Genomic DNA, 23,379 nt, shown 5'->3' on the forward strand with positions numbered 1-23,379 from the left:
ATTGGCAACTGTCACTTTGGCCTCGGGCACAGGTTGAGACACCAAATTCAAGGCTTCCACTGCGGTGGAACTAATGAAGTTGCTTGAACTGCCGGAATCAATTAAAACCAACATTGGACGCCCATTCAGAATCGCATGTAATCTCATGGTTTTACGCCGTGTCGTGCCAGCTGCCGCACACTGAGATACATGCATGAGACCTTCGTCAGATTCAGAACCAGAATGTTCATGGGATGAATCAGAATCCTGAGGAGTGTCATCTTTACTTTGCAACAGACACAACAACTCATCCATTAACTGTAATCGAACTGAAGGCAGAACACACTTGTGACCGCGGTGATATTTATCTCCACATTTAAAGCATAAACCTTTCTCACGCCGCATTGTTTTCAAGGCCTCGAGCTTCTGTTCTAACATGCTTTTATCTTTGGGTGCTATCTTGGGCGTAGGCCCCGGCCCCATCAAACTTTTCTGGTGGCCAAATGATTTGTAGCCATGCTTATAGTCATGTTTATATCTACTACTCGATAACTGACGAGCCTCCTCGAGCAAGTCCTCTTCTGTTTGAGCCAATGACAAGGCAGCATCCACAGTTCTTGGTTTCTGCAAACGGATAGCTGACTGAATGTCTGGTCAGAACCCTTCAAAAACTTGTTGACAAAAAAAGCCTCATCATAATGTTTGTTGTGCATCAGAACACGATGAGTCAGCTCATCAGGCTAATTAGAAGCGGCGGCCAGTTTGAGCGGTCAGGCTAATCAGAAGGGGCCGGCAGGTTGACGTGGGAGGGATTAGGAGATGGAATTATGAGATGCTGACATGGATGCTGACGTGGACGGCTTGCATGTGCAGCTTGCAAAATTTACTGCAGTTAGTGGGCTTCAACTTTATAGAGTTTATAGATATTGCCGGGGATTTCAATCCCTCATATGTTCTTTGTCGTGCTAATGATGGGCATGTTTATGCTAAATATGTTGGCTCTCCTTATGAATATATTGAATGGTCTATTTGGGTTCCTAAGACCCTTGTTGCTAACAAAAGGGGATCCATTGAAAAATGGGTTCCCAAGACCAAGATTGATCTTGTAGGTGTTTGCTTCCGGTTGTGCGTCATGGATAATTGTTAGGGATGCTGCAAATCATATGACCGGGAGCATGCAAGGATTTGGTTGTTGAGCTTAAATGTTACATCTAGATAAAACCAAGTTCTATTTGGGAACTTTTCAAATTAAAAGGTATTGAGTCTACGCAAGGTGATAATCTCTTTGAATTCTTCCATTGAGAATGTCATTCTTTGTTGAGACTCATTCAATTTTCTTTCCATTTGTCAATAAGCACTTATGAGCTTTCCCTTTTTATTTGGTTTACATCATGTGATCCTTTTATGGAGCAAGACTGACTATGTTGGATATGTGGAAAATGGTTTTTGTGTGGTAGATTTCTCCAAAAAACCCACTAAAACCGAAACATGTCTAATGGTTAAATTTGATATGGGATGGTTTTGGCATTGCCATTTAACCCCTATGTCAATATGAGTTTTTTGCAAAGTCTTCTAATGGGGGAACATGTGTTTGGTCTAACCAATGTGAATTTTTCCAAAGATTGTGCTTGTAGTGTGCTTGCATTGAAGGTAAATTACATGAGAAGAGAGGCATCCCCACAAGAACATTATCACTTCCAAGAGGCCCTTGGAGCTCCTTCACATGGATCTCTTCGGTACTCCAACTAATGACAGTTTTGTTGGTAGGAAATATTATTTGGTTTTTGTTGATGACTATTGTAGATACACATGGGTATATTCTTGAAGTCAAGATTGAGACCCAACAAACCTTCAACGATTTTGCCCATGAAGCCCAATGCCAATATGATACAAATATTTTGGCTATTGAAGCGATTTTGTGGATCTAGTTGGAGGAATCATTTGTTAACTTCCTCCCTTGTTCTTCCTCTCTAATTTCTCCAAGACATTTGTTGATTTGGGTGAGATTTAAGAGAGAGGGATTTGAGCATTTCTTGTGTTCTTGCCTTGCATTTCGTGCATTGGTTTGAGCTCTTCACCTTGATTAGTTTGAGTGAGAGCCCGTGAGCTTATTACTCTTGGAGGTTCTCCTCTTAGATGGCTTGGTGGTTGTTGCCCCGGTGACCTCTTCGTGGAGATTGTGAAGAGGCCCGAGGTTCTCCTTTGTGGTGCTTTGTGAATTGGTTGTGGAGTTTGCCATCTCCGGAGTGGAGGAAGAAGCTACCCATCTTAGTGATTGAATTCCTACTTTGGTGTGGGAGGCTCAAGGAGTTGGGTGTGCCTTTTCACGGCTATTTGGGTAACCTCACCTCTCCAACGGTGATTAGCTTCATAGGAAGTAAACACGGGATAAATCATCGTCTCCGCGTGCCTCGGGTATTCCTAAACCGAGTTCATTCACTTGTGCTTTAATTTGTGATAACCATCGTGCTTGAAGTCATATATTATCTTCTATGTACTTTGTGCTAGCTTATTGATTAATATAAGTGCTCATCTTGTTATTGCTTAAGTTGTTGGTGCACTATAGTTGAGCCTAGCATATTTAGGATTTGTGCTTGAAACTATCAGACTAGTTTAATTCCGCATTTAGGATATATAGAGCAAAATCCGTAGAAGTTTTCAAACACCTATTCACCCCCCGTTAGGCGACATCGAGGTCTTTTCACTTGGTAGCGCCCAGATTTTTTTTTTCAATTATGATTGTTTGTTCCTCTGAGCTTCTAGGCGAAAGCGTCCAGGATTTTCTGTGAGTTCTAATTATGATTGTTAGAGCATCTACATTCCCCCCCCCCCGCCATACGGGGGTGCCGGCGTCAAAAAAACCGACCTAACCCACCCCCTAAAACCAAAAAGACACCGGCGCAGCCCATCAACTCATCAGGCGCACCAACTCGCGCGCTGGGTGGGGGGGGGGGAGAGCTATCGGGGACCCCGGCTCTACCTGAAAAGTATGGCGGGCCACCTCTGTCGGCTAGACAAACCAAAATTCTCTCCAAATTTTTGCCGGCCTCTCCCTTTTCCCTACACTTCCACGCCAACACATATTGGAAGCGGGTGAAGGCCGCATATGGTGAGTGCAAGCTTATAGATCAAGAGTATAATACGTTGATCCATGATCGCAATGAGTCCGACATGTGCACCGCTGTGGCATGATCCAACAAGCGTGCAACAAATGACATGCCATTCAAGAAGAGGTCCGTCGGCACCCGAGAGTGGCACCAACGTCGCCGATCAAATAAGGCGACGTCATTTTTACATTCGTGTTCATTCTGTCGCCGTTGTGGCATGCTACATTTGCCAGCGTCTTATTGTAGATGGTCACCATGTTCACTGCCTACTTAGAGGACAACGACCGCATCGAGTTCAAGTTCATCCACGTCTTTGCAAGAATTGAGACGTGCGACAAGTGGGCAGAGAAGCGGAATGCTCTCGCCAAGTCCAAGGATGCCTCCTACGACCCAAAAGCCACGACATCGGCGGCCCTTCGGCCTCGGAGGGCCGCCCCATCGGCCGCAAGAAGGTCAAGGCGGCGAGGGATACCACACCGACCACGGAGCGCCTGTACTCATAGCATTGAGCCCGCCGCCACCGCACAAGCCGCAAAGAGGGAGGAGCTCGCCACCAAGAGGGAAGAGGTTGCGGCCTCACGGCAGGAGACGGTGATCAAGAAGTAAGACTTGGAGTTCCAGATTCTCAAGACGAATGTCGCGACGAAGAAGACTTGGCACTCTTGAGGTGCGACACCGACGGCATGTACGAGGAGGTGAAGACGTGGTACGATGGGCAACACAAGCTTATCTTGTCCGAAATGAGAGCGTCGGCAACTTCAACATCACCACCGTCGACCACGACTGCACCATCGGCGTCCGACACAGCAACACTGGGCACCTCGACACCACCAGCGAGTGCCTTCTACACCTGCGGAGGATGATCCTGGGCGAGTGAATCTGTTTATAAGATGTAAGATGTATCTTGTTCGCCGAGACTATGAATTTGCAAATTTGCAGCGGAATGTAAAGTGTCGCCTAAACTATTTATATGAACCACGACTGCGCCATCAGCAGCGAGTGCCTTCTACACCTGCGGAGGATGATCCTGAGCGAGTGAATCTGTTTATAAGATGTAAGATGTATCTTGTTCGCCGAGACTATGAATTTGCAAATTTGATGTAAGATGTATCTTGTTCGCCGAGACTATGAATTTGCAAATTTGCAGCGGAATGTAAAGTGTCGCCTAAACTATTTATATGAATTCTATTTTAGGGCCGCCTATTTATATGAGCTGGTACCGGCTCGACCCCAAACAAACAAATTTAGTGCGACGGACGTCGTATTGGGGGGCTGGGTGGTATGCTCTTATAGACCGTCTGGGCTGGGGAAGAACGACAAGGTCTGTGTGCACCCGAATAACACGACGCTGAATTACACGACAAGCGAAGGGAGTACGGAGTAGAAGCAAAGTTGAGGCAACGAGGTCGACGCACCAGTGCAGTGCAGTAAACACCCAGAATATATACCAGAGCAAGGAAACAGTTTATTGTCCAGCGACTACCAGAGACCAGAGCTCTCCACTGGATATGTACATCAGCACGTCAGCATCACGTGCAAGTTGGCGATACATCGTCCGTCCCCGCGAAAAGAAAAGAAAAAGAAAACGTTCGCGATACATCGGTCGGCTTTAGTAAAAAGGGCAGCCGATCTGACCACATTATCCACACTAACTGAAGTGCAGAACTAACTAGTTTAACGCAAGAAACCAAGCTTAGTAGTAGTAGTAGCGGATCGACGACGATCTGGCCGGCTCTTCTGGAAGTAATCAAGCGTGGTTCTTCCTGAGGATCCTGTCGAGGATACCCTCCCTGCTCTGCTCAGGGATTCCCGGCGGGTCCACGCCGACGTCCTTGAGCGTCACCGCTTTCCTCACGCTGAACACGCAACAGAACCAAAAACCAACATGAGCATCACACATCACATATAACACGAGCTGAGGCGGACAAGGGACGTACGGGTATTCTGTGACGGGGTCGGCGACGCCGGCAGTGAGGGAGCGGTCGTCCTGGACGTGGGCGACCTTGCGGAAGAGCGAGCTGCCGACGAAGCGCTCGGCCTCGTCGAGGGCCAGGTCCGGGTCGACCACCTCGGGCACCGTCTCGCGCTTCCGCTTGTCGAGGCGGACGTTGGGCGCGTGCGCCAGCTGCTGCCGCGCCGTGTGCAGCCCCAACGTCACGGACAGCGCTATCATGCCCAGCGCCACGTACACCGGCACGTAGTCGCCCACGGGCTTCGCCTTCGCGCTCTCCGGATGCGCGGCCCCCGCCGTGGCGGTGGAGACCGGCCTCCGGTAGCCCTGCAGTGCGGCTGCGCGGAGAGCGGCGGCTGCTCGTGAAGCCATCATCATGGCCACGGGTCGGGTCAGGAGCTTAGCTGAGAGCAGCGGCGTGGATCCGTGGAGGGGAGGAAATGCTGGTTTTGTTTTGCCTGTGTGCGTGATTGGGCTACTCTGCTTCGTTCTGAGCTGAAAGGAGTATGCGGTCGACACCAGGTATTTATGAGCAAGCTCGGTGGCGAAGCGTCTGGAAAGGACGGGAGCGAGGTGTCGCGAGAGGGGACGCGCGGCAGGGGGACGATGCGCCAACGTGACTTACACGCGCCCCGAGTTGGCTAGAAGCGGACAGGCGATTAGTTAGGTCCTGCTTCCTCGTGATTCGTGAATGCACACGCGGCGCCGTATTTGCAACATTTGTAGTCCGAGGGAAGCGAACGCTCCCGCAGCTTCTCAATGAGTAATTGTAAATTCCGAACTGTCATAAGGTCGACCGTCGTTCCGTCAACATCGTTAGAGTCGGTTCTTCCGGGGTGTGTTTTGGTTGGCGAGTGAAGGAGGGTGGGTTGGTCCCATCAGATATTTTGGGTGGGACAAACTCAATTTACGAACATGGTTTCGTGTTTGGTTGTGCAAGTCGGAAAAGTGGATTGACCCCTTTTTCATGTTTAGTTTAGCTGAGCAAACCATTGAAACGAAAATACACTTTCTTTGCATATTCAGCAGAACATGAACACAATGAATCATACACAACTCATAAAATTCACGCAAAATTGACACTTCAGTGTTACAAACCAGTGGCTCATAAAATTCAGATGTACAGTGATAATAATACAACAAGAAATCAATCGATCAGACCAAAACACATAGAAATCGATCAATTTCCAGATTTGTGTTTGCATCCCCGTGATCCTGTCTTGGTCTCCAGCTGCGCGCCCCAAACTTCTAGCTGGTCTGCACGTCCGCCGCTGCTGCAACCTTTGCCTCGGTACGACAAGGAAGGAGCAGAGAAGAGAGAGAAGAGGGAGGGGATTGGGTCAGCCATGGAAGAAAAAACATGTAGGAGGTTGGGGCGCACGGGGTCACCAAGAGGAGGAAGAAGGGCTGGACGGGCCCAAAGGAGGAAGAAGGAAGGGGACGGGTTATCTTCTTCCGTCGCCGGCACTACCAGAATCCCAGAGTTTAGTGAAAGTGATTTTTTTTCGTGTCGGGCATCAGAAGTACCGTCACAAAAATCATATTTGTGACGGGCATAATACTACCGACACGAAAATCACCAAAAATGCCGTCACAAATAATAATTGTGACGGGCATAGTACTACCGACATGGAATTATTTATTTTCGTGTTGGGCACCGGAACCTGACACAAAAATAATCATTTCTGTGTCAGTCTTAACTATTTACGTGTTGGTTCACCGTCACAACAAGCAAATATTTGTGGCGGTGATGACGTACCCGTCACAAAAATAACACCGTCACAAATATTTTTTTATCACTTTTGTGAAGCAACTACCATATGTCTTGCTCTAAACAATCTAAAAAAAATTGAACTTGCATAGGACTGTATTTGGTAGATTTTACATGAGTGTGGTATTTTTTATACTTGTTGGCTATTATTTAGAATTAACATGTATTTTAACCAAATTTATTTCAAATAACACCCATATGTGCTCCGAAAAATATGAAAATCAATCAGGGATCCATTTAGGTACTAGCAAGGTTGCTATAATGTTTTGAAGCCATTTGAGAGAACAATGACTATACATTGCATTGTGATGGTGGCATCTCATAAGATGTGCTATGATCTTTTGGAATGAGAGTGTGAAGTTAGTAATGCAAATGAAACTTGAAAAATCATAGCTAATTAATAAAAAATCAAACAAATGTGCTTATGTTTGTTGTACTTCATTTCAGTTTATTATCATGTTGGAACAACAATATCACATAGTGTTTCTCAAAAAAATGATTTTCCGTTTTCTAAATGCAAAAACTAGTGTATTTTGTGAAGCAAGCACAAGTTTTATGGTTCAAAGCGCACCTATCCAATTTTCACACATACTAGAATATATTTAATTGCTAGTGTTCAAAAGGTTTTGAATTTTTAAGCTTTATTAATACTTTTTCCCATTTAAATGAATTTTCAGTGATTTTTCAAAAGTAATTCAAATTTGTTCTTAAAAAAGAAAATCTGGCCCATCCGGACGGCCAGAAAGCCCTAGGGTTTGAGGTGTGGTATAATACCCCTCCTCCTTACTTCTCTCTTTCTTTCCCCAGCCGCCACCCACGCCCCGCACTCTCTTGGACTCTCTTCTCCATGACTCCACCGCGAGCAGCCTCCCTGCCCCGGCAGTTTCATCCCCCCGCCGCCTCTCTCCCCCCGCTCGCGCCGCCCTCCACCCCCTCCCGGGCGAGACGGCCTAGATCCGGGCTTCGCCGGCTCCGTCACCGCCGGATCCCGGCCCCTGCCCACCTCCCCGCGCGACGGCGGCCACGTCCACCCCGACTCCAGCGCCGCCGACGGCGGCCACTGCCATGGCGCCACCCCGCCTCCCCATGCTACAAGGATTCACAAAGTTTGAGGTGATATCCAATTCATAGTCTCATATAGACCATTATGTAACTTTCTCCACTCTCCAGGATGTTTTACTTTGAATCCTTTTTAACCACGACACTGCAGAGTAGAGATTTAGTTGGTTCTTGGAACCTTTTCTTCCTAGCACATTAGAAGTGTTACCTTATTCCTCTCATTAGATGTCTTGAGCCGGCTTTAAAAAATAAATGCCCCACATATTTGGTATTTAATTACTTATACACCTTCCTGTTATATCCTGTTAGCACTTTGATTTGTTTCCACATTTTGTTTGATTGAGTAGTCTTGAGTTGTAGAAATATCACTACCAAGACTTATCTTGTTCAGGTCTTTAAAGTGAAGACCAAGGAAATCAAGCGGACAGTCCAGAGGATAAAGAAGCAAGAAGATTCAGTGTCCATATTTATATCGTAAAGAATACAGTCCCTGTAGGTTGAGAATTATTTTGTCAAATTTAGTTATGAACTAACCTAGGTTTCTGTCAGTTAATGCAATGCTACGACTGTGATATAATGCCAGCTGTATGCTACTTTTGACTCCCATCAGCCTGTTGCGCCATACCAACTTCATCATAAAAAGACTTGCACATTGGTAAGCTCTTTAGCTTGTTTTCGTTGGATGTATGTTTATGTCATCTCATTTAAACCTGAGAGATCAGAATCTGTAACTTGCTTTATCCTCACGTTTGGCCTCAGGTTCTCATGTTGTCTTCTAGTATATCTCTAGGTCAGACCATTGGGCACGACATAATATACAATTCACAGGTTTGAGTTACTTGTACTCTTGCTGTTTTCCAAACTCCTACCCCTTCATAAGATGGAATTTGTGCTTCCTTGTCTGCGCAATAGACGGAGTGAACCTCATGTTCCTTTGGTATACCCAGTTCGTTCTGTATAAGTATAACAGTTTTGTGCCTAGAACTCTGAACTACCCTTGTTGTTCAGCTTAAACAGGTTGCTACCAATAAACAATATAGTTGCTTGTTTTGTCTGAGTCGTCATCTGTTAGTCAGCACTGGGAAGGGATTTGCTCTACAAATTCTAGCTTGTTTCAACCAATGTGACCAATATCAATATATATTTGTTTCAACTCTACAAATTCTAGCTTGTTGCATATGGACGTATAGTGGTTGGGGTCCTAAAAGTACCATACTTGAATGGCTAGAACAAGAAACCCGTAAGTTTTTGGTTTTTTTCGCTAGAACACTTCGGATAACCTTATTCTTAGTAAGTTTTTGGTTTCTTTGGTTCCTGGGAAGGCTAAAATTGTTGGGCTATCCTTATACCAGATTAGACGAGCATAATAAACAACTGTAAAAAGTATATGTGGCAAAGTACATATTTTCCTTTTTGGTTTATGGTCTCGCATCATGTTTTCTTATGGACAAGCATAATAACCAATTATCGTGGCTTTCTGTAGAGCACACCTGGTTCTTCACATGCTAGCTCACAATCAATCCAAAGTGATGGAATGGATGGTGCTGGAACCAGTGCTGATTGCAACAACAGTGCTATGAATGTGGAAATCAATGACACTGCTATTGGCTTGGACCAACAATGGGGGTCAACGTAGATGGGGAGAATGAATCTGATGATGATGGTGAAGCCGATGATCGATGATCCTAGTAGCAATCTAGAGTGGTATATTTATTTTGATGCTTGAACCTAGTTGCATATGGTGATGTATGGACACAAAATGATGTGTACGACTTTTGTTGGTTTTGATTTGGATGAATGCAATGTCATGCATTTCTGGAACTTTTTATATATATATATATATATATATATAGTTATAAAAAAAACCGATCTGGAACTATTTGTCATTTTCTGGAGCTATCAATTGTGAAATTCCATTTTTCTGATGTGTTTATTTTACTGTCGGTTATTGCAACGTTAGAAAGCATTTTTTCTGACGGCTTTGTTATTTCTTTGTCGGCTACTAGCTGTCAGAAAATATCATATTTGTGTCGGGTCAACCGACACAATTTATTTTCCAGTCAATATTTTCTGACGGGTGAGTCGTCCAAAAAAAAGTTGATGAAACCGGACGCCAAAATGTTTTTTTGTCGGCCACCGTTATTTGTGACAGGTCACTGCCACGCAAATTCCTTTTTTCCGACGCGCCAGTTCTGACGGTATTTGCGTGACGGTTGACCGACACAAATTATATTTGTGACGGTTTTTGGGCTATTTCTGACGGTTTTACACCGTCACCAAACTCTAAAATCCTGATAGTGCGTGACTGCGTCACGCGCAGGCCGCCGCCCGCCGCCACTGCCGCCTCGCAAGCAGTCGCCGAACTCAGCAGGGCGCCGCCGCCTAGCAAGGCCCTCCACCGGCGGCTTGCCTCGCGGAGGTGGCTGCGACCACCTGCCATGCCTCCTCGCTGGCTTCACGGATGTGGCTGCGACCACCGGCCATACCTCCTCGCAGGGCACAAGAAGGATGGACACCGGCGGCAAGGGGAGGAGCTCTGACGGCGAGGGCACGGGCTCCAGCTGCGATGGGAGGAGCCCCTGCGGCGAGGGGGTAGGCTCCAGTGGCGATGGGAGGAGATCCGGCGACGAGGGGACGAGATCTGGCGAGGAGTACGAGAGGTGCGCGAGAGAGAGAGACGAATGAGAGAGCAGCCAGAGAGAGGAGACGCCCCGCGTGAGCCGGCCAAAATCATCGACTCACGCGAACCACTGATTTGGGAGAATATTCGCTCGTGGGTGGGATCGCTCCGGAACCAAACACCCGAAAAATTGACTTTGGGCCGATTGGCACCGCGCGGGGCGGCCCGACCTGCTGAACCAAATACATCCGTACAAATTCATCTCACTTAATTTCGGATGGAGAATACATGATTTGTTAACATTAAATGTGGGGTGTACAACGGTAAAAGGTTACATCTTAGCTGGCTCTAGTCGACCCTTGGCTCTAAAAGGTTACATCTTAGCTGGCTCTAGTCGACCCTTGGCTCTGAGTCGGTTCCCTTTTACCTCATATTTCTATTTTCTCCGCATCATCTAATTTCACTTAAGAATTGATCTAGTGTTGACCTTTGTGGATGATGCCCTTACACCGTTTGGCCCATGTCATATTTTATTGCAGTCCACAAAACACCTCATATAATTTTTCCCATTTACTTCACAATATAGCTCATTTTTCTCTTGGCTACCCCATCCGGCCAATCTCACTCATCTGAACTTAAACCAATGTGAATGGTTAGGTACGGATGTGGCGGAGCCAGGAAAAAAGTTAAGAGGGGGCAATTAGACACTCTTAAGCAGATATAATTAAATTTAGAGGGGTCATCAATGGTGAAAATCTAAGATTTACTTTGGTATGACATAATTGAGTGAGGGCATTAGCCCCCATGGGGCTTAAGGTGATCCGCCCACGAGGCACGGTAAACAAGAGATGTCTTGGTCTGCACAAATCTATATGAGTTATGTATCAATTAGAAGAGTTTTCATCGCTGACCAACAATTCAAGTTGTGCCAATCCAAACAATTTTGTTTTGCCCAATGTGTCAACATTTCTTTTGTCAAAGGTTTAAACTTTAGTCAAGATAACCAAATAAATATTGGGAAAACTTTAATATTTGGATCAAAAGTTAACAAAACACACATTTCTCTAATTTTCAGTCAAAGATTAATCATAGTTATTATGTCTACCATTTTTTTGTCAACAACACCAAAAAACTTTGAGAAATTGTTGAATATTTGCACCGAGATACGTTCTTAAATAATTATCCCAAATAGTTAGCATATTGACTAACTAAATTCTTATATTTTGAAAAATAATCCCAAATAATTAACATCTTGATTAATTAACTGTGGTTGAAAAATAGTTTGTTAATTAGATTGTATATTTTTTTATAGAGACACTGATGGAAATTCAGAAGGCCCGAACAAATGCACATTTAAATTCAGCGATGTATTAACTTGTCTTAAAATTAATTCGAATACCCAACAATTCCTACACAACAGTTGCAGCATCTAACACGATTCTTATATCCATAATTTCGTAAACGCGTGATGATTCTATTTAGAAACAAGTCATCTACTTTGAGCAACTCTTCGACCAAGTTGGTGCTTGTGTAGGACGTGATTATCAAGAGCTCAGGCCTAAATCAGAAGAGTCAACTGAGTTTTATCGAGAATGTGGATCTCAAGGAACCAATAATGACCAACCTTGTTGATAGCGGAGTACTAATAGACGACACAACTCAACGTGTTTGAAAAGAAAAAAGAGTTGCATCTCACGTGAGTGTAGACTGAGAGAGCTCTTCACCTGCATCACCATACGAGGTCTAACTCACTGGTCATGCCATAAAAAGGTGAAAGAAGAAATACTTCATGAGTCATGATTTAAAAGGTGAGAAAATAAACAAAGTTTACAAATGTAAACAGAGAACTCTTCGACTGCATCACCAGTCTAACTCGCTGATCGGTGTCGGAAAAAAGTCAGAGAAAAAACACTTTATGAGTTATGATTAAAACGTTGAGAAAATAGACAAAATTTACAAACGGAAAATAAATTATTTTTTTAGATCTGTTGAATTCCGGCACCATGATACAACCAATGCCTATTCTCTTTTTTTCACATGGGCCGGAGCCCACCCCTCTGTTTCCTTTCTTTCACGTGGGCTGGAGCCCATCTCTCTCTCTCGCTTTCTTCCTTTCCTTCGCGAGCCGCACCCCTCCCTCCTTGTGGTTGTGGCCCATCTCGTTGCCGAGCGCCCAAGGCCCCTCGCTCCGTCGCTCGTCTTCCTTGTTCCTCCTCCGCGAGCGCCGCCAGTCCGCCACCCCTCGCTCCTTCTGGCCCATCTCGCTGCCCAGCGCCCCAGCCCCCCTCGCTCGTCTTCCTCCTCGAGCGAGCGCCACAACCGCCGGTTGATCTCCCCTTCGATTCTCTCGCTCCCGACCGTTTCTCCTCCCATCAGCCCACAAACCAATTCCGCCCTTTAGCTCCCCGTTTCATCTCCTTAATATCCCCCAATTCGTAACTGAGGCAAAAATCAAGGTAGGGCGGCCGCCCTACCCTACCTTGCCCTAATGGGTCCTCCGCCCGTGGAATCGAATCAACTTCGTTCAAAGATTGACGAGGTTTTAAGGAGCCGGTATGGTCCAGATTGGGAAAATCAGCCAGAGGTAGGTTGAGGGCCAGCCCTGTTTTGTTTTCAGCAGGTCAAGGTTTTCAGGAGATACTGATTTGTTTGCTTCTGCTCTGGTGTTATAACATGTGATCCCAGCTGAAGCAATTGCAGAGTTTGGTAAATCTGATGACTGATGCAAGCAGGTGAAAATCTCTATGATCAACTTCAGTTTAATAATTGTATTGTCAGTGGATTTTCTGCTCCTTTGTTGGGTTGTGAAGTTCATAATTTTGGAAAAAATGTGTTATCAATAATAACTGATACTCCCTCCGATCCTAAATTGTTGTCGAAATATTACATGTATCTAGACACTTTTCAAGAATAGATACATCCATATTTGAGCAAATTTGAGTCAAGAATTTAGGATCAGAGGGAGTACATAGTTTGTTAATCTTGAGATGTTTATTTTGCTATAGAAGCCTCTTTGCTATATATGGTAGTTATAATCTTAACACATGTTCTTGCAATATCCCAGGTTCTATCGTAAAGCATTTAATGAGCTATTCTCAAGTGCTAGTACTTGTCAGGAGTCTGAATCGACTGCAAATAATCTTGACTATACTTGTTTTGGGTGGCTACTTTTCTTAACACTCCGTTCAAAATCACCAGAACTGTTTAAGGACTTGGTATCCTGCATCCATGGATTAGTTGCCATATTGGTCAGTTTTCTTCTCTCCTGTTTTGTTATAATTTTTGAACCTGTAGTAACGTGAGCTGGTACTTATGTTTAAGAGACGAGTTTCCCAAATAGCCACCGCTTGCTCTTATCCTTTCTGTGTCTTAATTTGTTGAACTTATTTAATACCTTTGCAGGCTATACTTTTAATCCATGTGCCTGCAAGATTTAGGAGCTTCACAATCGAAGGTTCTTCTCATTTAAGTAATAATTCTGAACTTTGTGTCAACTTTATCTTGAAACAGCATTCTTTAGTTTATTTGTCAGCAGTGCAACACATGATTACAATTTTTTTGTTTTTGCTGTTCTAAATTTGAAATGCAGTAAAACAAACAGAGAGAGGCGTGGATCTCCTTGCTTCATTATGTCATAACTATCATACCTCTGAAGATCGCTTGAAAGAGATGATGGGGAAGTCTCACCAGGCCATAGAGGAGTATTTCAGCATGAAACCGCTAACTGCTTCAGAATGCAAAGCAGAAACTTTGGATAAAATAGATACAGGCACGGCTTTGAATAATGTTTCTCTTTTGTACATGCATGCTTATGGTGTGCTGGTTATTTGGCTAAGGTTTAATTAGCTGAATTGTTATTTTATTGTGATGGTGGCAGTTGGTCTGAAGTATTTCAAACATCTGCTTGACGAGGAGTGTTTTCAGTCAAATTTGGAAAATTTGGAGAAACTAAGTAGTACTTCTAGTTGGGAAGGGGAGCTTGATTTGAAAATGTTTTTGATCAATAATGACAATATAGTCAGTGCTGAAGACTCTTCTAGCTGCCCAAAGGTATCCTCATTAATTCATAATAATTTCAGTAGTCTAGACTGAATTCTTTTGCACATGATTGTGGTTCATCTCTCGTTTTGCAGCATGTCTTCGAAACACTAGTGTCGCCTACAAAGACAATAAAGAACATGTTGACTGTCCCTACTTCCCCTTCATCACCTGTGAATGGTGGTTCAGTTAAGATAATGCAGATGACACCAGTAACTTCTGCCATGACAACTTCCAAGTGGCTTCGTGAGGTAATATCTTCATCGCCAGAGAAGCCTTCGTCTAAGCTTGAGCAGTTCCTTTCATCTTGTAATAGAGATTTGACCAGTGATATAACAAAAAGGGTCAACATAGTTTTGGAAGCAATTTTTCCAACAAGGTCTTCTGGCGATTGGGGTGGTTCCATAGGCCTCAATTGTGCAAATGCATTTGATATTCCATGGGCTGAAGCAAGAAAATCAGAGGCCTCCAAATTGTACTACAGGGTGTTGGAGGCAATTTGCAGAGCAGAATCACACAATACTAACGTCAACAATTTGACTCCATTGTTGTCAAATGAGCGTTTTCACAGATGCTTGATTGCATGTTCAGCTGAACTGGTATTGGCAACACATAAGACTGTCATCATGATGTTCCCTGCTGTCTTGGAGAGTACTGGTCTGACTGCCTTTGATTTGAGCAAGATAATTGAAAATTTTGTGAGACATGAAGAAAGCCTTCCAAGAGAACTAAAAAGGCATTTAAATGCATTAGAAGAACAACTTTTGGAAAGCATGGCATGGGAGAAAGGTTCGTCGTTGTATAATTCACTGGTAGTTGCGCGGCCATCACTTGCTTCGGAAATAAATCGCCTTGGTCTTTTGGCTGAACCAATGCCATCTCTTGATGACATAGTAGCACACCAGAATATTCATTCTGAAGGCTTGCCAGCTACACCATCTAAAAAAAGGGCTGCTGGTCCAGGTACATTGCTACTCAACGTTGCTTTTATTTGATGTTTTTTTCAGATACCCAATCTTCAAAATGAGTGGTCCTTGTTTTTTGAGGTTGCTACTTACAGATTGCTCGTTTTCGGATCAGTTTGTTGCTTAATGTTTTGCACTTCATGTACCATTTGACTCCCAGGTGCTAATGTCTCGTACATTAGGTTAGGTCTCAGTTTGGCTGCAAAATGTTGCCCGAAGCTATAAGTTAGCATGATAATACACACAATTCTGCTAAGCAATATGTGCAGACAAACCATGGTCCTGAAAAATCTATAGAGCAGCCTGTACATAATGTGAAAAAAAGTAATATGCATCAACAAAACCTGAGTTCACAATAAACTTGGTTACTCGCAGCAGCCTGTATATAATGTTAAAGAATGGAGCAGCCAGTACATAATGTGAAAGAATGGCTGGCAAACGAACATGTTCATCCTTTTCAGGTCACATACATATCATGGACTCAAATTTTGCAGCCCAGCATGGGGGACGTGTATTTTTTTTATCATAGTTTTTAAGCTTGTTCCTTTGCTGCTTCTGACTCTTTTTTGTTATTCATTTATTGCATCTTTTTGTAGATGACAATGACGACCCTCAGTCACCAAAGAGACTATGCAAGGAGTCCAGGAACACATTGGCAGACCACAATTTGCTGACACCACCACCAAAGCAAAGCCATATGGTGAAAGCAAAATGGCATCCCCTCCAGTCAACATTCGCGAGGTTTTCTGACATTTCAGTTTTACCAGTGTCCAAACATACACTATTTTTCTGTCAACGAAATATCCATTACTTTTCCAGACGTTATATCTAAAGTTTGTTTCTTGTGCAGCCCCACTGTTAGTAATCCTGTTGGTGGGAATGAAAAATGTGCTGAAGTTGGGGTTAACATCTTCTTTTCCAAAGTACGGTCACCTTGTAATTAAATTTCATTTTCTATCATTTCTTTTTGTTGTTGACATTTCTAATTCTGGGCTGCAACTCTTATAGATCTTGAAGTTGGCTGCTATTAGAATAAGAAACTTGTGTGAAAGGCTCCGGCACGTGGAACAGACAGAGCGTGTCTATAATATCTTCAAGCAGATTCTTGATCAACAGACAACTTTATTTTTTAATAGACATATCGACCAACTTATTCTCTGTTGCCTCTATGGTGTTGCAAAGGTCTCATATGCTAGCTAATAATCTCCATATACCTCTTTCCTATTACCTGGGCTGAATATACCTGTTCTGACAGGTTTCCCAGTTAACACTGACGTTCAAGGAGATTGTCACCAATTACAAAAGGGAACAGCAATGTAAACCAGAAGTCTTCAGAAGTGTATTTGTTGGTAGTACAAATCGCAATGGAGTATGTATCTGAACTCAAGATTTCACTTTTGTTCTGACAGTTCTTTTCCAGACTTCTGATTTCATCTTTGTGTTCTTCTCTTCTGACAATTCTTCCTTTCTAACAGGGACTTGGGTCACGACATGTTGATATCATTGTTTTTTATAACGAGGTGTTTGTTCCTGCAGTCAAGCCTTTCCTAGTGGATCTAATTCCTTCTGGTGCTCGTGCGGAGGACAAGAAGAATCCTAGTAGTACTTGCTCTGCTCTTCTACTCAGCTTTATCTTCTGTTATTTCCTTGTAATTAACTAATATATCAGTTTTCTTACCTTCATTGTAGGCCAAATTCCTGGATCACCAAAGCCATCTCCTTTCTCAAATCTACCAGATATGTCCCCAAAGAAAGTCTCATCTTCCCATAATGTTTATGTTTCTCCTCTGCGGCAAACAAAGGTTTGGCATTGTTTTTTTTTCTCATTTCCATGTTCAATTTCAGTATCTCTTTCTTATTTATTCAGCATTTACTTAAATTGTTAGGCTGACCTATATTTCCTGTCGGTTGTCAGTGTTCTTTTAACTTGATAGGTTTATGTATGATCTTTACATTCACATTTGCCTTTATTCGAAATTCAATCAAGGCTAGTAGGTTCTTGTTTCATGAAGCAGAGGAAAATTGTCCATGGTTTAAATGACATGAGTATGGGAAGAACTGAAAACTCATCAAGTGAAAAGTTCATGCTCCTGACTGCATTTTCTTTACTGACACATCAGCGATAATAGAAAATTGACACTGGAAAGAAGCTGTAGTAGTTTGAATTCCAACTGGGCTCTCGCGCCTTTCCATTCATTGAACGGAAATACTTAGTCTCGTACAGATTGAACTAGGAGGAGAGAAAGAGTAGGAGAGTTGAGCAGTTGTAGGAAACCCACTGTTAGTGCCTGCAATCGGAAACACCAACTGTAGTAGTTTGAATTGTCCATGGAACTACTTAAAAAACTAAAACACACAGTTTGATCGTAGTTATCAAGGAAACACAGATGACTGAGCTAATGTTTCAGGTTGCACAGTACATTAAGCAGTTAACGAAGCTAAAGGTGAAACTGGCACAGTATTCCTCATACACTCTTGTGAAGGATGCCTGAAACTCCAATGTGTGGTACTGCTGTTATGTATCCTAATAGTGTTTCAGTTTGGGGACAGAGATGGACAGAACTAGCATCTGACTGTGCTATGGCGAGCTTCAAGCTTGGCTATGTTTGCAAAAGCAAAACGATTACTTAGATCAATGCAAAAAAGAGCCTTACTAAATTACTTATTGGAAATCAAGGAAAAGGTTGCACCGCTAACTTTCATAAGTCATATATGCTACTCTATACTATGCTATTACACTAGCAAACGGGCGACTGAAAACACTGATTGTCTGAGTACAACGAATCATACGTCATTAGTTGTTTATCTTTTTTATTTGTAACTTTGTTTTTGCAACTTACATTATCAAGGATACTATAACTGTATCTTTGTGAGCTAACCACACAGCATTCCCTATTCCATTAACGCGTGCTTCTCTTTTCCACATGACAGAAGGATGCATTGCTTTCACCAAGTTCAAGGAGTTTCTATGCGTGCATCGGCGAAAGTACCCATGCTTTTCAGAGCCCATCTAAAGATCTGGCTGCTATAAATAACCGTCTAAATTAGTATGTAAACTTCTGGGACATTTTTCTTGCAACATTAAGTTAGTGTTTGCAGCATTCATTGACATACTCATTTCATGCTAAACCTGCAGTACTAGCCGGAGAATCAACACTCGAATAAACTTTGACATGGTTAGCGACTCAGTGGTAGCTGGTAGTCTGGGCCAACCAAATGGCGGACCCGCCTCTTCGGACCCAGCAGCTGCATTTAGTCCCTTGTCAAAGAAGGGTAAACCAGGACCTGAGTCTTGAGCAAATAAATGGGTGGGCATCTAGCCCTGTATATAGCTCACAATCCAACAGAAGGCTTTCTTATTCTTCTGAATAAGTGGGTGATGTTGACTGCTTCAACTGTACATGTATGTATTAGGGAGTAGTAACAGTATAAAAGAGGCTGATTAGAATTAGCATTTCTGATGTACCATTTTATTTTCCAGCCGACAAAACATTGGGGTGTGAGCTGTGTAAAATGCTAGCTGGCAGTATTTTTCAGTGTATAATGTGTTAGTTTTTTTCCTGTAGAAAACCTGTTTGGAATGTTTTCAATATCATAACTTGGCTGCTGTCACCTATTTTAGAGGTATAGTTAAGCTTATGTTGAGTTCAAGCATGAATTTATTTCTGAACTTCGTGATATTTTAGAAAACTATGTCCACCCAATTTTAATGAGTAAATTTCATAGAATCAATCCAAGAATCCAATTCGGACAATCCAACATCTAGGAGGTGCAAATATAGACTAAGGTGAGGGGGCTGGGAAAAAAAGACTGATTGACGTGGCGTCTCGCAAGTGGTCCCTCCTTATCAGTTTTCCTGTCAGAATGTCTAATGGGACAATTTGGGTAAAGTGAAAAATATTACCGTCAAACATGTGGGTCTTTGTTACAAATGCTTGGACCTATGTCTCCTTGAAATCATAGCCTCAAAACCTGTGGTTCCGTGAAATTTACTCAATTTTAATTTGGGAGCATTTCAATTTGGTTTGGAATTAGCAAGAGAAAAGTTCTAGGAATATTCAATCCCAATGTCCTCCATGGCTTCTTCGTTTTTGACATCCATCCATCAGCTTTATGTTTCTGTTATCATTGTTGGTTGCAAATTGATCCGGTCGATGAAGCGCTGTCAGTGGTTTAGAAGCATGTATTCTTTCCTTTCTTAAGATAGTATGGATTTAACACGTCAAATACTAAATAAACTTTTTTCTGTGAAGAACCTCCTTCTATGTCTGTAATTACAGTAGTCAGGACTCATGATTCAGGACACCACAGGTTTCTTATTAATTGAAGAAAAATGTTGAAAAGATATAACGAGCAAAAAGTTACAGTTAAATCCAGAAGGCTGAAACATCTCACAAATACAATGTAATGGTTAGCTTTCAGGGTTCCATTAGTTCTCAGCATCATCCTTTGTAGAACAGTTATTAATCCTCCCATAAATAGGTAGCACCTCTCTTCTAGTGCTTGCACCATAATTTTCTGCCGATGGGAAGCCTGACACATCACCAGGTCCGCCATCCATCAAGATCTCAACCGCTGGCTCCCGGAGGTTCAGATAAAGAGCAACATCAGCAAGAGCAGAGCATCAGCAGAATGCCACAGCTCCATGAGGCACAGACGGTGGCACCACCATGTATAGGTTAGACGACTCCGGCAACTCCGGCGAAGGCGGGACACCGAAGCTGCTCCCAAACAGCATCTGCTCCTTGAGCTTGTCCAGCGCTTCTCGCATCCAGTCGTACCGAGAGAGACTGTACGCCTCCTCGACCGGTACCTGAATCACACACATAAACGCAGGATTCAGTTAAAAGAATTCTAGAAAATGGCTCAAATTCAGCATAGTTTGATAGTGTCAGAAATTGAAAGCTGTAGGATGAGTTGTGCTCAGGGCTCACCCATCTCCTGCCATGGGTGATCTGCTCAGGCCATGACTCCAGCAGCTCAGTGACCTGTAGTGCAAACATGAATCCCTTGCAAGCCCCTTCCAGGCCACAGCTGCCCTGCTTGCTCTTGCTCTTGAAGATCCATTCTCCTAGTGGAACCACCTGAATATATCCATGTCATATCTTCAGTTGTTAGTAATCTTTATCCATGTCCAATGTTTTGCCTAATAGGTTTGGTAATTATCAGTCACCTGATCTTTTTTAACACCCAACAACTTGAAGCACAAGTACACCTTTCCTTGACCACATCGACACCAGAAATTCAATATTGATGGCCCATTTGTATGCCACCTCATGGAGTTCGTGTGAAAGAGATGTATCTAATATTCTTAGATTAATTCAAAACTAGCATGGCAGTAGTTGTGCAGCTTAGGACTTGTCGGCTAACTACCAAACCAAGGATTGGTGTATTTGTTGTTGCCACTTGAGGCAAGAAAATGACAAGATTCGGTATGCCCATGATGCATGCGCAGGTTTTTGGCAATTATTTTTAGTTTTGTGCGAAACATTTTATTTCTTCTCATTATCAAGTTACTGCATGTAAAAATAAAACAGCTCCTTGCAATATACCAAACCACTATAAAAACCACCATTTCCTTGCCAATAACTGTTTTTCTCTTCAAAAAGAGGGTGTTTCTTCGGCCTCTACATCCATCTATGCACACTGACTGCCTTTTCTAATGTTACCGGCCACTTAACATGGAACATCTTCTACCCATCACATCCAAAAGGACACATTGCTGCCATGATAGACAGACCCACAATACACATGTTTTCATTTTCATTAATATATTACTAGTATATTTTATCCTGAACAATTTGCTCTGAAACCCTGATAAACTAGTACTCCTAATATTTTATATGCCACGTAACTAGGAGAGAGAAAGAGATATCAGATATATGTATAGAGAGAGCAGGCACCTACGTTTATATTGCCCTTGACGCCGGCTTCCTCGAAGGCCTCCCTGCACGCAGCTTCGTCGACGCTCTCGTCGTCTTCCCATCCACCCTGCAAAGACCAGACCAGCCACGTCATGACCTTGTCACCAAGAGCTTTTCCATGGCAGTTTCTTCGAACTTCTATAGGCAATTATATGCTGTTTTAATTTATTCGACCTCCACGTGGTTCAAAGCTGCGTACTTTTGCGTATAATCACTTGCTCACCTTTGGGAAGATGAGATCACTTCGCTTTGGCGTCGAGATCATGAGCACTTGCAGCCTGTCCAGCACATGATCATCCTTCAGGCAGCTGCTCTCTTCGTCTTCCTTGAGCATGTAAGGGATGCATCTGCTCAAGGAAGGGAAATTAGTAAAGGATTTAAGATGATAGATAACCAGCTGGCTATATATACAGCGAAACTATGATCCATGTGACAAGTTAAATCATGTATGTAAATCCAATCTAAATCCCAAATACAGTGCATCATTGAGAGCCATTTGATTTGACATCGAATTTGTGCTGAAACCTAGTATATGAGTTCTTCTAAATACATTAGCATGTGATTTCATGTGACTATGCATGCCAGTGATGTGGATATCTGGTATGAGTGTTAAGCATACATAACATACCCTGAGACAAGGCGGTAACAGCCCTCGTACCGCTGCCGGTGGCGACCCTGCCTGGCGCAAGCCATGGTCTCCACGGCCACCGTCTCCGCTGCCGATGAGGATGCCATCTTTTCTTTGCTGGAAAAGAATGTATTCCTTATCTCAACAAGAACCTATGAGCACAATTACACTTCTAAGTCAAAGCCTGACGACCTGAGCTTCTACACACATGCAAGCTGCTTAACGCCATCAGCTAAAGACATATAAATAGAGTGAATTGTGAGCTCTCACCTCAAGCAGAGATATCCAAGAGCAACTCCAACTCATAACACACCAGCAAGCAATTGGTATTCTTCCGGCCTGATGTCACAAGCTTCTCCCAGCTGCATGCCACTGGCATCAAGAATCTCTTGCTTTGCATTAGTCCACTGGTTCTAGTGCAATTAAAGGCTACCTAGTTCTAGATTTGGGAGATGTGTGGCTGCGCCCAATTCGATTGGATATTACGTAATGAGAACCCAATGCTCTCAGAATCAAATCTCCTTATCTAGTTTACCTAGCTAGTAGCCTTGGAATTTTTTCCAATGGAGATAAGGGGGATTCTTGCTTCCTGTGATTGTTGGAGCTATTTATAAGGAGAGGACAAGAGGTTTCTGTATAATATGTATTAGGCTCCTTGAGATTTCTTATAAGTCGGAGTGAATCCTTAGATGGCTTTCTCCCTCGTCTGGTCAATGGGCTGGTTGCCTTTCTTCTTGTGTCAACCAAACCATGTTTTGTAGGAGACCGCCAATATGGACGAAGGATTAGCTTCGTCGTATGTGTTGGCCTTGGATGCATATATAGAGTTCTTCAAATTTTTTTTGCGGTAAAAGAGTTCTTATAGTTAAATGAATTGAATAATTCTTTTTGTGAGCACTGAGTACAATGCATATATGAAGATACAAAAACGCACACTACAACGAATGCACACATATACAATGCCTACTAAGGACCGGAGTTGTGCAGTTTCGAGATCAATAAAATCACACCAGCTGTATCTTGCTATCCATGGGCTATTTTTTCAGAAGAAAAAAAATCTTGCTATCAATGGGTAACACGTTGTCGACCATGCAAATAATAATTTGCCTTGATTGTCTTGCTGAGAATCTTGTTCTCCGGTGAATTAATAGATTGAAAATATACTTCTGGTCCATTATGTCGATTGTACAACTGGCGCTGGCGTTGTCTTATTGAATCATATTCTTCTTGCGGGTTGATACTTGACAAGCCACAGTTAGCTTCATGAGTTTGCAGCACTCAGAAGCCAGAACACACATGTACCTGTTTGGACTACTACTAGATCAGAAGTTCAGAAA

General features: G+C 43.1%; 3 protein-coding genes and 1 long non-coding RNA gene across 8 annotated transcripts; 2 read left to right on the forward strand and 2 right to left on the reverse strand.

Moving 5' to 3' along the window:
- Nucleotides 1-4,508: 4,508 nt before the first annotated feature.
- LOC100828732 lies at nt 4,509-5,549 on the reverse strand. Its single transcript, XM_003577462.3, has 2 exons — nt 5,024-5,549; nt 4,509-4,942 (listed from the first exon to the last, which is right to left on the reverse strand). Exons 1-2 carry the CDS (start codon nt 5,413-5,415, stop codon nt 4,834-4,836), a joined length of 501 nt encoding a protein of 166 aa, XP_003577510.1. The 5' UTR covers nt 5,416-5,549; the 3' UTR covers nt 4,509-4,833.
- Nucleotides 5,550-7,600: 2,051 nt separating this feature from the next.
- LOC100829036 lies at nt 7,601-9,701 on the forward strand. Of its 2 annotated transcripts, XR_732275.3 has the most exons (4): nt 7,601-7,921; nt 8,259-8,522; nt 8,627-8,695; nt 9,351-9,701. It is a non-coding gene; the product is annotated as an uncharacterized LOC100829036 (long non-coding RNA). The 2 variants fall into 2 exon arrangements; XR_002960459.1 differs by lacking the exon at nt 7,601-7,921 and having other exon boundaries at nt 7,928-8,522.
- A 3,164-nt stretch (nt 9,702-12,865) lies between these two features.
- On the forward strand, nt 12,866-19,129 carry LOC100844602 (retinoblastoma-related protein 2). Of its 3 annotated transcripts, none has more exons than XM_003575962.4 (15): nt 12,866-13,071; nt 13,173-13,219; nt 13,552-13,735; nt 13,890-13,956; nt 14,077-14,256; nt 14,365-14,537; nt 14,621-15,488; nt 16,087-16,231; nt 16,341-16,413; nt 16,499-16,672; nt 16,746-16,859; nt 16,966-17,092; nt 17,180-17,292; nt 18,422-18,537; nt 18,627-19,129. In XM_003575962.4, the coding sequence occupies exons 1-15, from the start codon at nt 12,976-12,978 to the stop codon at nt 18,784-18,786; spliced, it is 2,637 nt and encodes an 878-aa protein (XP_003576010.1). In that variant the 5' UTR covers nt 12,866-12,975; the 3' UTR covers nt 18,787-19,129. The 3 variants fall into 3 exon arrangements, with proteins under 3 accessions (XP_003576010.1, XP_010237681.1, XP_024310563.1); XM_010239379.3 differs by having other exon boundaries at nt 16,966-17,089; XM_024454795.1 differs by lacking the exons at nt 18,422-18,537; nt 18,627-19,129 and having other exon boundaries at nt 16,966-17,089; nt 17,160-17,292.
- A 651-nt stretch (nt 19,130-19,780) lies between these two features.
- LOC100844912 (nudix hydrolase 13, mitochondrial) lies at nt 19,781-22,636 on the reverse strand. Of its 2 annotated transcripts, none has more exons than XM_010239381.3 (6): nt 22,313-22,636; nt 22,043-22,159; nt 21,638-21,761; nt 21,398-21,481; nt 20,425-20,574; nt 19,781-20,303 (listed from the first exon to the last, which is right to left on the reverse strand). In XM_010239381.3, exons 2-6 carry the CDS (start codon nt 22,147-22,149, stop codon nt 20,115-20,117), a joined length of 654 nt encoding a protein of 217 aa, XP_010237683.1. In that variant the 5' UTR covers nt 22,150-22,159; nt 22,313-22,636; the 3' UTR covers nt 19,781-20,114. The 2 variants fall into 2 exon arrangements, with proteins under 2 accessions (XP_010237683.1, XP_003576011.1); XM_003575963.4 differs by having other exon boundaries at nt 22,043-22,194.
- Between the last annotated feature and the right edge of the window lie 743 nt (nt 22,637-23,379).

This window comes from Brachypodium distachyon, chromosome 4, assembly GCF_000005505.3.
Source record: "Brachypodium distachyon strain Bd21 chromosome 4, Brachypodium_distachyon_v3.0, whole genome shotgun sequence".
Taxonomy (NCBI): Eukaryota; Viridiplantae; Streptophyta; class Magnoliopsida; order Poales; family Poaceae; genus Brachypodium; species Brachypodium distachyon.

Excerpts from the sequence above, each read along its gene's own strand:
- LOC100828732 (XM_003577462.3), bottom strand. The coding sequence starts at position 5,415 with ATGATGATGGCTTCACGAGCAGCCGCCGCTCTCCGCGCAGCCGCACTG. Across the intron at positions 4,943-5,023 it reads GACCCCGTCACAGAATACCC|CGTGAGGAAAGCGGTGACGC; the intron begins GTACGTCCCTTG and ends TTGCGTGTTCAG.
- LOC100844602 (XM_003575962.4), top strand. The coding sequence starts at position 12,976 with ATGGGTCCTCCGCCCGTGGAATCGAATCAACTTCGTTCAAAGATTGAC. Across the intron at positions 16,414-16,498 it reads TTAACATCTTCTTTTCCAAA|ATCTTGAAGTTGGCTGCTAT; the intron begins GTACGGTCACCT and ends CAACTCTTATAG. Across the intron at positions 16,673-16,745 it reads GCCTCTATGGTGTTGCAAAG|GTTTCCCAGTTAACACTGAC; the intron begins GTCTCATATGCT and ends CTGTTCTGACAG.
- LOC100844912 (XM_003575963.4), bottom strand. The coding sequence starts at position 22,348 with ATGAGTTGGAGTTGCTCTTGGATATCTCTGCTTGAG. Across the intron at positions 21,762-22,042 it reads TGTTACCGCCTTGTCTCAGG|ATGCATCCCTTACATGCTCA; the intron begins GTATGTTATGTA and ends TTCCTTGAGCAG. Across the intron at positions 20,304-20,424 it reads TCACCCATGGCAGGAGATGG|GTACCGGTCGAGGAGGCGTA; the intron begins GTGAGCCCTGAG and ends TGTGTGATTCAG.